General features: G+C 40.9%; 1 protein-coding gene across 1 annotated transcript; it reads left to right on the forward strand.

Annotated features, from left to right (window-relative positions):
• The first annotated feature begins 318 nt into the window (after window positions 1-318).
• LOC308286305 (F-actin-capping protein subunit alpha-2-like) lies at window positions 319-8163 on the forward strand. The gene is made up of 10 exons (XM_080727305.1): window positions 319-387; window positions 2604-2667; window positions 2760-2811; window positions 3091-3148; window positions 3913-4119; window positions 5879-5958; window positions 6117-6195; window positions 6302-6373; window positions 6766-6828; window positions 6972-8163. Exons 1-10 carry the CDS (start codon window positions 346-348, stop codon window positions 7110-7112), a joined length of 858 nt encoding a protein of 285 aa, XP_080583431.1. The 5' UTR covers window positions 319-345; the 3' UTR covers window positions 7113-8163.
• The last annotated feature ends 5057 nt before the right edge of the window (window positions 8164-13220 follow it).

Genomic DNA, 13220 nt, shown 5'->3' on the forward strand with positions numbered 1-13220 from the left:
TTTTATATATATAATTTTAAATTTGTTTTAATAAATAAGCTCGAGGTTATACATTAAGGCAATATATTCATCACTTTTGGTATAATTGTTTGCGTTGGCCTGCCTACCTTTTATATTACACAGGTGACAGGTTGATTAGGATTATTCGGTAAATAATGCCTTAATTTAATTAATGTAATGCCTCACTAGGCCTACTACTAGTCTTGTATATCCATGAATGAACATGATTTGTACAAACTTTAGCGAGAGAACCTGTTTTCCTTGTTTTGGATCACTGTGCTGGGTGGAGTCACACATACCTGGCAACCCCGACGGTCGCTTTGTTAAACAGTCTAATGAGGCAAGATGGCAGATTTTGAAGAGCAGCCGCTGACCGACGACGAGAAGGTATTACCTTGTTATTATTTAATAATTCTACATGCGACGGCCATTCTCACACGGTAATAACTGTCCATGTTCTGCGAAGACTGTCGAACAGAAATGGCAGCTTCATTTAGCTCAGCTATAGTTGTGTGTGTGAGCAGAGGCTAGCTAAACAAGCCCTGCATCTGGATCAGCTCAACATACAGCCAGCCTGTGTAGTAATACATGACAGTTGAATGTTGTTTGTTGCACAATTTCAAACACAATATTATGTGTTGTTTAGTGTTGTTTTTATGTGTTTAATTTTCAATTTAACACATTGTGGTTGCTGCTGTTGGGTCCGTGTTAGTTTGAACGGGACAGAGTTATAGCTGTTATTAAAAGAAGTTAGCTGACGCTAAATCAAAGGAAGTCAATGTACTTCCTGCATTTTACTGTTAGGATAATGACTATGTAAGCACTTCTCCCACACCCACTTATCTGATAAGCTCAGACCTGCCAAAATTCGGACTCTGTTTTTCTCCCACTCCTAAAAACCTAATACTGTGTAAATCTAAGAATTATGGTCCTTCCCACTTCTGTGGGCTTGCAAAGGCAGGTTTTTGCATGCAGCATGCAGCTACTTGTTGTAAACTAATGCTTGGCATTCCTGAGCCCAAATTGTTGGCGACCCTGATGGTACAGGGCAGGCCTGAAATGACTCCAGAGGACATGCTGGTATAATTAGCTTATTACAGTATATGACAAAATTATTGAAATCCTCATTTTGCATATCCTCCAGGTAAAGTTACACAATAGTATGCATGAGAAGCTGTATAATTATATTTGTGCAATCCCGTCACTACAGTGCAATGAAACATCGTGACGAACATTACTGTATATGGATGTTTCTGGGCAAGAAACTGAATTAGCTCTTGGCTGTGAATGCATTTTGATGGTTGCTGAATGGAGCACATTGACTAGTTGGGACGAGAATGGATCTAGGTTACCCACTGAGACACTGACTCTTCAGATGGACAATAACTCAACCCCATATGTAGGTCATTGCCAGCTGCAGCCTTGGGGCCAAATAACCAATGGAAATGGCTTTAATAGAACACCCACAATGACATCTAGCAGCAAAGACAGCGCTAATATAGAGGCTATGGTAGGATTGGAGTGGCCCCACTTGCGTAAGCTTATGTATAGTTAGTTGGTTTAGAAAATGGGTGGAGTATTCTAAACTATTCATGTGCTTGGAACGGATTGATAGGTTCTTGAAGACAGTAATCTACCTGTACCAACTAACCATTGTTGGCTGTTGACAAAATGTGAGTGCAAACACATAGACTATTTCCATGCCACTGCTCCCCCCACCCAAGCGTGTCTGTGGCTTTGACACCGTTATGCTTACACATGCATACAGGCTGCTAAGAAAAGCCCCTGGGTGACAGATCCTGCTTGCCATCTAAGGAGAGGCCAAAGTGGTGCTAACAAGTCTGCAGCCAAGACCGTTCTCTGCTTCACTCTAGTGGCTGTTCACTTTTACTCACTTTTTCTCAAGCCCAGGCTGTCTAGTATAGGTTTTGTACTGTATATGTGCGCAAGTTGGCACTTCCGTTTTATCAACAGTCAACAATGGGACGGTAGATTACCTGAACAATAAAATAGGCAATTATGACATCACAAAAGAGAAACACCTCAGGCCATAAATAAATAAACGCAACAGTCTGCACAACCAGGAAATACATGGTGAAGTGTTAGTGAAGTGAAGCATACAGAGTGTGAAAGTACAATTGCAGTTAAGGTTCTAAAAACTTGAGTTCAGCTCAGTGAATATTTTTAGTTAAATTAACATATTTTTTTGTGAAGCATTTTTGTATTTATAGGTGAAGTGGCTAATTTATAAAGATCGCCATTTCCGTTTACCCAAAGGAGTCATATAAAATTATACACCTGACGATTACCACTCCATTTGACATACCCACAAACAGCAAGCCTATATTGTTGCAGTCATGCTATTGAAAATCGCATTTGAGTGGCTTTGTTCACATTAAGCTGCACACATAGTAATTTACTATTGATTGTTAGATTGGACATGGAGGGCAACAACATTATTAGACTGTGTTCTTTCACTTATGTAATCGCCTTTATTCCAAAATGGGATAAATTTTACATTTTCATGCTAGTTCATTTTATATATTTGTTAACAATTAGGCATATTAACTTCTTGAACTGTTTATTTATTTATTTTTTTGCAGGTCCGTATTGCGGCGAATTTTGTAATCCATGCGCCTCCAGGAGAGTTTAACGAAGTCTTCAATGGTGAGTCTGCTTTGTAATCACAATTGCTCACATTTAATTATTTACAAAACACAAATTGGTATTAAATGCTTCCTCTATCTTATTATTTTCAGATGTGCGACTGCTGCTTGACAATGATAATCTTCTCAGAGAAGGCGCAGCACAGTGAGTTGCATTTGTTTCTGTGTTAATGTGTCTCCACTAACGGGTGTCGCTCTCCATTCCGACATGTCGCCACTCCGAAATTGACTTCTTATTGTCGGGGTGGCGACACTTCCATAGAGGTTAAGTTTAGGGTAAGGGTTAGAGACGTGTCGGAAAGGAGACTTGTCGGAGTGGCGGGGTGTAACCTCCACATACATACATTGGGTATGGATACCACTTATGTAATTCTACCACTTCTAAATTGTGTGTCCATATCTTTCCTCTCTCCTTTGAATACAGTGCGTTTGCTCAATACAATATGGATCAGTTCACCGTTGCCAACGTTGATGGAGATCAGGCAAGTCTTCCTCCTTCCGTTGATTATTTCTCTCCTTCAATAATACCAATTGGTATTATATTTTATATCTTTATATCTCCTCAAGTCTTGAGGAGTTATATAATGATAATCTAGTCAGTGTACATGTTTGTAACTGCGTATGCATATATCACCCGGATATTAGTGGTTGCCTGAGATTATCCATCCAAAGGCTGTGGTATCCAATACTCAGCTTTGATCGAGATGCAGGCCTTCGACTGGATAACCTCTGAGCAATGACGAACGCCCAGGAGATAATTAATCACATACCCATAGGCTTATTTATTGGCCAAGACTAAATTAAAAGCATTTGATCAATATTTTAATTTAATTTAATAAATGGATGAGGATTTAGAAAATAAATTGCATTACACAATTATGGTATTGCGGATATTGCACCCAGTCCTGCTGTTCAGCATGTAGTGGCACTTTAGCTTTTTCCCCGATTGGTCAGTTCTCATATCAGCCCCAGGACTGATACTGCTGGTTATGTGTTTACAGTATACAGTCTGATACTTGAAGTGAAGTGCCACCGTGTACTTGAACTATTTCCTCAAATGACGTCGCTCGCTGCTGAAAGAGCTCACCACTTCAAACATGGATGAAACTTGCAGAACACAGTTGTAGCAGATGGTGTGGTAGAATTATCAGCCGAGGAGACACTGACTGGAGTTTATCCGGGTGCAAAAATGACCTAAACACAGAGCAGAAAACCAAAACCTTCCCCCACTATTTCCCCCCATTAGGTGCTGATCACGGAGCATGGAGACCTGGGCAATGGGCGCTTCTTTGATCCACACAAAAAGGTGTCCTTCAAGTTTGACCACCTGAGGAAGGAGGCCAGTGACCCTCAGCCCCATGAGGGCGAGGCGACCCTCGTGCCATGGAGAGATGCTTGTGATGATGCACTGACGGCCTACGTCAAGGAGCACTACCCTAGTGGAATCTGCACTGTAAGCTCCAGCTAAGCATCTCTTTGCTTTTTTAATGTTAGCAATGCTACACATAACGATCACAAGGCGAAAACCTGCCCCCTCCCCCCTTTATTATCTTAACACCTTCAAAGCCGTCCGCACTTGCCCGTACTTGCCTCGACCTCCAATTAGCCGTCCGCACTTTCCCGTACTTTCCCGTAATTTATGAAATTAATCATATTTTTTTGAAAAATACAGTCGCAGGTCGTGCTCTGTCTCTTTAAGAGACGTTGTGCAATAGGATCACGTCAGAAACGTGATGACGTCATCGGCTGGCTCTGCCACTGGCTCCACGAGCGGCCATTACGTTCCTTTCCTTTGTGTGTGCGGCAGCCTGGCTTAGCCCATCCCCTCGTCTTTTTCGACCAGACGACAGGCGAAATCAAGGCTTCGGAATGAGTGGAATACATGGAATTAGATCGATGTGCGTGCGACGAGGACGTAATGTACTTTCGAACGCTGTTTTTTCTCGCGGATTACCATCATTTGGGGAAAAAAAAAAAAAAAAAAAAACGTGTTCTCTCCAAAACGCATAGTTGACAACAGCTTTCAATAATGTCGGAGCAGCAGAATTAAGTTTTAATTCCTCACTCCTGTGACAATTTGCTCATAATACAGAGCACCCAGCTTTCTGTGGTTCAGAGGATACGCACTCCCAATCCAACAGTACCCAACTTGACCAGCAGGGAATTCACTTACTGTATGTCTAGTCTGACATGGAAGTGGACATACTGTATCATCATTTCCACTAAGGTTGTGTGAATATATACTTGATAATCAGTTTGTGCGTAAGTATTTACTGAAGATGAATTTTGATCTTAACTCATTAAAAGCCAACCCCGCGATGTCGCGGGAAAAGTAATAGAGTATCTATAGTGCCATCCACGCGATGTCGCGGGAAAAGTAATATATTACTGTAATGGCGAGTAAAAATACCTAGTACAATGGCCGACGCTCCGGAGACGAAATCCGCGCTGATTTGTCATCATCACGGCTCCACGAGCACACAATAGTCATCCCATAACATTGAGGTGGACGGCCGATCTCATCTTTAATGTCCATTATCTCAAAACTACACTTTAGAAGCTAGGATGGAGGCAGATGCTCGCTTATTTTACACAGTTATAAAAGCTCCCGGTCGGCCATTACACAACTCCACGTGGACACGCATCGGTTCCGGCGCACGATCCGATGACGTCAGACCGGAAGTACTTCCGGTCTAGACTTCTGGCCTTCAAAATAAGACAGCGGCCGTTAATGGGGCCGGGAGGGGGCACTCTGGACCCCCTAATCCGTTAATGTCCTGGGCTCAGAATGAGTTAAGACCATTTTATGAGTGAGACCCCAGAATTGCACAATTTTCCATCTTGCTTCCAGTGTAGAAAACCGCACCTTTTGGAATGTGCAACAGCATGTCCTTTCCAATAAGAAAGAATCATAAAGAAGCTAGCACTGTGAAAAGAGGTTCCCTAGTCTGTACATGCAACCGATGTTATAAAGTGTCTTATGTATATGTTGTATATGTCCCGATTGTCTGAGTGTACGAAATGTTGACTTTTGTACAATTGGATGATAAATATACAGTTGAGCTTTTTCAGCATCACCAGTGTGCAGACTCTATTTTCTTTTGTCTCTCAGGTGTCTACCGTGGTCATTTATGTAGGAGGGGTGAAGTACATTAATGGTTTTGTCGAGGATTGCGTATGTCTTTGACTGGACAATGTCTTGTCTGTCGCAGGTTTATGGGAAAACGATTGATGGCCAGCAGACCATCATTGCATGTATTGAGGGTCATCAGTTTCAACCTAAAAACTTCTGGTAAGTTGACTGAGGCTATTGATCTGGTAGTTTAACCTATTAATCAGTTTGACTCTGAGAATCATCTTCTCTTCATCCCGTCTGTTTATGATGTATTATTGTGTCAGATATATTAAGTGCTTTTTTGGCAACCATTATTCTGTGATTTCTCTTTCTAGGAACGGTCGCTGTCGGTCTGAATGGAAGTTTAGCATTTCCCAATCTACAGCGCAAGTGAGCGGAGTCCTGAAAATACAGGTATGTTTTACTTCAATAGAACTAGTTACAGGGTGCAATACTTTACTGTGTGTTGAAGTTTTTACAATTTGTTATAACAGCAGTGTCCTTCCACCATCCCATCCAGGTACATTACTACGAGGATGGAAATGTCCAGCTTGTCAGCCATAAAGATGTTCAGGAAGCACTGACCATATCTGTAAGTATGCTGTTTTATTCAACTGTTGGTGATACTGAGAGGAGACAAACATGTGGCATTCACTTTACCCTATTTTCTACATTCATATTTTATTCAAGCTTGAGCTGTAGCAGTGGCCATTTTGTGGTTCCACCGATCCAGAGCACATCACATTTTTCCCATAGAGATTTCAAAAAATAATGATATCAATTATTTTAAGCCTAGAATAAAGCCATCCAGGCTTTTTTTATATATATATTTAATTATATAAATATTAATGTTTAAATAAATGTTTTGCGTTTTTCAAATTTTGTTTTGATAAGGAAGAGAATGAATCTGAGCAGAATTAATCTTGTATGTGTTAATCTTTGTGAACGTGTTCATCATGTTGGATGCATTCTATGTTTTGACAGAACGAGAATCAAACCGCAAAGGAGTTTGTGAAAATTATTGAGGATGCAGAGAATGAATACCAGGTAATGAAACGGAAACAACTATTTCTATCTGGTCTTCACCAGAGATGTTGCCATAGAATTCACAGATGACATCAACAATGAATCTAGTATAGTTGTAACAGGGAATATAACACCTTTTTCTTTCTTTCTTTTTCTTTTTTCAGACGGCCATCAGTGAGAACTATCAAACCATGTCCGACACCACATTCAAAGCCTTACGTAGACAGCTCCCAGTCACACGCACCAAGATCGACTGGAATAAGATCCTCAGCTACAAGATTGGCAAGGAGATGCAGAATGCTTAGTGACAGAGGCTGTCGGTGCATTTGAAACAAGAGGAAGAAACAAACGGACGCTTGTGCAAAAAGATGACATTATACAGTAATGTCTCTCTCTAAAGACAGACATATTTTTAGTTATGTTTTTTTGCCAGGGAATGATTGCTTCCTTTGAGCACCAAGAGGCAATGGCTTCGTTTTCAAAAGGACTTTGAATGGTGCAACTATAATAGCTCAATTGCAAATATATTATTTTGAACAACCAAGGCCTTTGGTGACACTGTGAAAGTTTGGGTAATTCCCTGCCACAATATACACACTGTTTTGACCTCTTAAGGCTTGAAATTGTACACCCCTTCCCCATGCCTTTTCATGTAGCAAATACTTCTTCCACAATAGCATAACATTATGCTAGAAGAGCTTCCATTTTCCAAAATTATAAAAAAAACAAAGGACGATATGCAACTTGAATCTCTTCTGACATGAGGGAGCCTTGACGGCACTAATTTATATAGCTTCGTGTTCCACTTAATCACTCGTTTTGTCACTCTGGCTTAATGTCATTATAGCCAGGGCGCCTAATTTAACTCCCACGCTTGTCAATGACTACATTTTGCCTTCCTTATCCTCGAATTGGGAGTGGTAGTTCTTTTTGTTCTCTCAGAGTAAGAGAGAGATTTCTGTTATTGAGGTGAATCAATAGGTCCTCCTTACAAACTGTATCAATAGGCCCCTCCCCGCATTAGAATATTTCCCACTGTTTGCCTTTAGCTTTTGCTATATTTTTTATACAAAATGTAAGTACAGACATTATTCAAAACAAATAAAATGTGCACCAAATATGTTGTAACTGTTGTGATCATTACATTTGTGTTAACATCATGGTGATTATGGTGTGCCTAGGTGTCAAACTATTTTCTTAGATGGCTAAAGTACATATTGTACAACACAAATGTGTTGCGCTTTGCATTTACGTACACTCCACATATAAATCAGTTGTACCGCACAGACCAACCTGGGAATTTGTCAATGCCCTTGTTATGAAGCACATATAGAAATGCAACAGAATTGTTATCCTTTGTCATGTTTAATCTGTATAGGTTATGCATTTCCTGTGTTAAGCAATGTCTGTTATCAACTGTGTCAATGAAAAATACACGTTATTCTGCCATTGTTCTTCATGTGCATTGTGGAGTTATTGTGTCTACATACATTGAGTTATTATGTCAATTACATCCTCCTCTATTGTCCTAGTGACTCACTGTATGAACAAATCCATCAGTCCATGCAGCTATAATAGACCAGAATAATGTTGCTGCAAATTACACTTATGTTTCAATGATTATGCAGGGCATACTGTTGAGGCTCTATGAAGTTTTACATCATTTTTGAAACTCCCTCAAAGGGAACTCAAATGTCCCTAAGAAAGGAAGAAACAAAGATTCTAGGGCCTTTAGCAACAACTGTATGTTACCACCACAGTGGATAGATAGAGATAGGCCTACAGTAGATAGACAGGTAGGTAGGTAGGTTCGACTTTTTTCACTCGTCAATGGTAACCAAAGAAGTCCAATAATGCAAATGACTTGTCTCAAAAATAGTTTATTAACAATGTGTTCATTTAAATCAAACATTCTACAACATAGGCTATACTGTTTACAAAGCATTATTACAATGGGCATATATAAACCTAGACTGGAACCTTTATCATTTGAAATACTTGAAAGTTACACAACACAGAACCGAAGCGGTTCCCAAAGAAGACGTGAATATACAGTGTGTGTGTGTGTGTCATGTAGCAATCTAGAATGTAGAGACCCACAGTTTATTCATGCAATGCAAATTAACACCTTAAGGACATGTTTTGATTTAGTGCTACATTCTTTGCATTCACATGTTCTTAATGATACGTATGTTCAACACTGGACCCTCTGCTGCTTTTAAGGAAATGCTCTCAAGATGCTGTGCTTTTGAGCTGCAAGCTTACAGGCTCTGTCACTACTGGACTGTGTAATTGATTGTCCTCTTTTAAGTTGCCTAGAAATCATGGCTTTTCAACTTGGCAGGATTCTTGAACATCATGTCACAGGACAATACTATTGCCCTCATAGTGTGCTCATTGTTGACTGATGCACTGATCCACTGTTTGGCCAGTAGAGGGCACCAGACTGTCTATTATACAATCTGTAGCCAGCAGCTCTGCCTCCTTTGCTGGTATAATTAAATACTAGGAGGCTGCCTGCATGCATCAACACTTACAATGCAACACTTATATTATTGTCAACAAATGTCACAACATCTACCCTCTTACGGACTAACCACAAGACACAGTAAATACACTTAGTCGACATAGACATGTGGGTGGAAGAGCCAAGAAGAGGAATGCATGAAGAGTCTGAGCGAAAGAGGATGCTTGCCTTCCAAGCATTGTATTATAAGCCATTATATTTTCAAGTCATATTCACAACGGGGATATTCTGATAGGATGCATAACAGCAAGAAATAGGATCAATATAGCTCTGCCATGTCTCAAAATACTTTTTAAAACAAAGTGGTACATTATCTAAAGTGCCATTGACATGATGACACCTAAAGAAAATGGTGTTGAGTGAAATAGATCATGAAAAACAGTAATTAGCTAATACCGAAATGCAGTTTAATAGCTCAAATATACTCTTATAATATCAACAGCACACTTCTGAGCTTTTGACATTAAGACAAAAACTCCATCTAAGAAAAATAGTTTGAGGTGTTCCAGCACAAGTTTTCAATAGTTAGTTGGTTCCCAAAAACAATTCAATATCCTGTGACGCAAACAACCCTAAACATGTGACCAAATTAATGAAAACTATTTCTAGTTCAGTCATGTTTTAGGGGGGATGATATAACACTGTGTGCATGTAACAATGAAACCACCTGCTTTTCTTTCTTTCTTTTCTTTTTGCTTTGTCAAGTCTGACTTGTTCCAGTATTACAGGAATTCAAGTGGAATTGATCTCTGTGAAACATGTCAGAAATGTCAGTCTGAAGTTGAACCACATCACCAGTTTGGCATGTAGCAACTATTCTGCTCTGTGCCAAAGGCACATCATGGGTTGCCAGGAGAGAAAACACTGGGAGAAAAGCAAACTCCTCGTAAAAAAAAGATTGTCTTCTAGTTCCCGCAGAGGGGTCTAGGTGCCAAGAATGTTGCCTGACTGGAAACTACATCTACATCCTCAGCTGGACAGGACAGGGTTTCTTTGACTGGGCTGGCACATTGTCATTGTAGCCCAGGAGGGTGAAGCAAACAAGGGACGCTTCATCAAGCCTCTGCCCTTCAAGTAATTACCGCTTCAGCTGTGTCCCTGTTGGTCTGAACGGATACAGGTCAGGTGGGCACTAGGGACATGTGGGCACCTCGATGTAAAATTGGCTATTTTGTGCAAAATGTTAAAAAAATAAAATATTTGAAAATGGTCTTAAGAAATGTAAAGTATACATGATGTGAGCATGCACGGTACATCATTATCGGACTTAATTTTATCCTTCAACTTCTTGTTTATGCCCCAAAATGATAGCCTGGCCCTGGGTACCAGCCTGCTTCCGTGGATTGGAAGCGAAGTGACAAAAAAAATCAAACCTCGGTTCGAAGTGGAGTGGTGAATCTGAGCAGCGTGCGTGCGTACGTGCGTGCGTGCGTGCGTGCGTGCGTGTATGTGTGTGTGTGTGTTGAGTGTGCCTGGCCTGCACAAAACAGCGCCCCTCCTTTAACTAGTGTGTTGTGTGTGGCCACTCAAGGTATTGCCAGGCTACGGACACGGCCAGCCACCCACCCACCCACGGACATACCCACGGATATACCTGTCTATTGGGAGTGCTTTCACCACTCCAAAAAATCAATGGAACGTAGCGTAGCAGGCTGGTACCCAGGCTGGTACCCAGGCTACCAACATGACTGGATATGCTCACGTTGTGAGCATGTATGAGCTATTGTTAAGGGCAGTTGTGATGTGTTATTATGTCCAATAATCAGATGGGAGGGGGCATTTGTCAAGAAACCTTTTGCTGTGAGCAACAAGGTGTGAATGGCAGAGGAAGCCTTAGTTACTCGAGTTTCACATCAACACAGTGTAAAATGAGCTGCAGCAGCTTACAACAGCAGCTCAATCGTTCTGACAAACACAAGTACTGCACAGGGTACCGTGAAGCTTGTGCAAGGAGTACAAAATGAAAACAAAAGAGGCACTGGCTCTTACAGTCAAACTAACATCTTCAGGAAAACCTCTACCTCTTATGATGATGACGATGACAATGACAACAAATAGCACTGATACAAGAAAAAGGGTCAGGTTGGACACGATCTTCAAAAACAGTCCATAGAAGCCAGGGTAATGCTGCTTGTCCAAGGTCATGGTGAACAACATTGCTGACAAATGTGTACATTATATTACAACAAGTCTATTTTTAGCCCTCCTCGAGTTTTAGATAGGCTACGTCCTACTTTAAAACTGTTAACTTTTTTATTTTATTTTTTTATCCACCATTCTCATTTGTTGATCAATGATAGTGAGCGTAACAAAAGGGAGGTCCACACAAAGCTTATTTTAGCAAAACAGACACAAATTTCAAAAGGGCAACAAACCATGACTTTCACATTACTGCTATATATTTGTGGAGGGATAGATCCATTCACAGCCATAATACTGAGCGGTCGTCCTCTATATATTGCCGAAGGTATGCTTAAACATTTACTCCAGTGATGTTTCTGTAGGCTATGTTAACATTCAACAATGAACTGAAATGCTTGCACATCAACAGCATGAGTGTTTTCATTTAAATATGAGGTGTGATTTAGGCCTTTGCTTTCAGTAAGTCCATACAGTATCTTGTCAAAATGACAGATCACCACCCACCAGGAAGCAACATGCTTGCTAGATCAGCAACGTGTGACTCAGCTTCCAAAAGTTTAGCCTTTTTAGGAACTTCCCTAGACTTCCACCGGGCCAAATGTACTGCCAAATCTGCCTTAATAAAGCCTTCTGGCTCAGCCAGCCACCATGGGGTTCTTGTGTTTATAGGCTCCATGATTTATGTTGAAAAGTCTGCTCAACAAAACTACACCAGTAATGCTGTAGCCTTAAATAAGTAGAGAACACAAAACTCGCCTAACAATTGATAATGTAGACAATTGAATCTTGTGTGTTGTCCCCATGAAAGGCACACAAGAAGAACAAACCAGCTAAGAAAACAAAAACCCAGAAAGCCCTCATAATCAGGAGCCACTGCACCTATCTAGGGAAAATGGCAAATGATACAGCCAGATAACCAAAATAACAAAGCTACCTAGTTACAATCATCCCCTCACGAAGAGCACTTACTCTGTTCCCCAACCAGGGCAACTTCACTATAGAAAATGAACATACTGTGGGCCTCTCAATAGAGCAGAACTCAGACGGGTAGTCCAAGCTAATGTGACACATTTCAGTCAAACACAGATCTTTTAAAAGAAGGCTGAAGCACACCTCAAAGGTTAGTGACAGGTGCATAGGACAACCAGGAAGGTCCAAATGTTCAGAATGGGATCTATGATATCAAATCAAAGAAAGAGGTTGCTCACACACTGACTGGAACTTACAAAAATGGTGCTCTTTATTAAATCGACGTTTCGGACGTTAGACCTTCATCAGGACTAGCCTGGCATGGCCAGACAAATATCACTGCATAGATTTTAGACTGGAATCTCTGTGTGGAACCTGCATTTCCAGAGTCTGTATTAAAAAATGCCTCTGGTGATAAACCCACCCTACATTTGCATACCGGGCCCTGATTGGTCCCTCACTACTTCGGAGGGAGTGAAATCCAATCACAACTGAGCAGGGTTTTTTGCAATGGCACGCCAGCAGAGCACGCCTTAATTATATCAGGTCGCACTTGTTGATGGTGACATCAACAAGAATGCTAGTCCCTCATTGGCTGTTGATGGTGATGTCACCAGGAATGCTGATCCCTGATTGGCAACGTGCGTAAACACAAACAGATACGTGACAGATACGCAACCGAACGCAGTACTTGCACACTCTGCTGGCGAAAGTAATAACTAGCCAAAGAAGGTCCAAAAAACAGATGGGTCCCCAGTTGTTAAAACACTTTCTG

This window comes from Nannobrachium achirus, assembly GCF_963921795.1.
Source record: "Nannobrachium achirus genome assembly, chromosome: 6".
Lineage (NCBI taxonomy): Eukaryota > Metazoa > Chordata > Actinopteri > Myctophiformes > Myctophidae > Nannobrachium > Nannobrachium achirus.

Bases quoted from the DNA above. Each gene is read 5' to 3' on its own strand.
- LOC308286305 (XM_080727305.1), top strand. From the start codon at position 346: ATGGCAGATTTTGAAGAGCAGCCGCTGACCGACGACGAGAAG. The intron at 2,812-3,090 runs GTGAGTTGCATT...CTTTGAATACAG, and splicing joins CTCAGAGAAGGCGCAGCACA to TGCGTTTGCTCAATACAATA. The intron at 6,374-6,765 runs GTAAGTATGCTG...ATGTTTTGACAG, and splicing joins AGGAAGCACTGACCATATCT to AACGAGAATCAAACCGCAAA.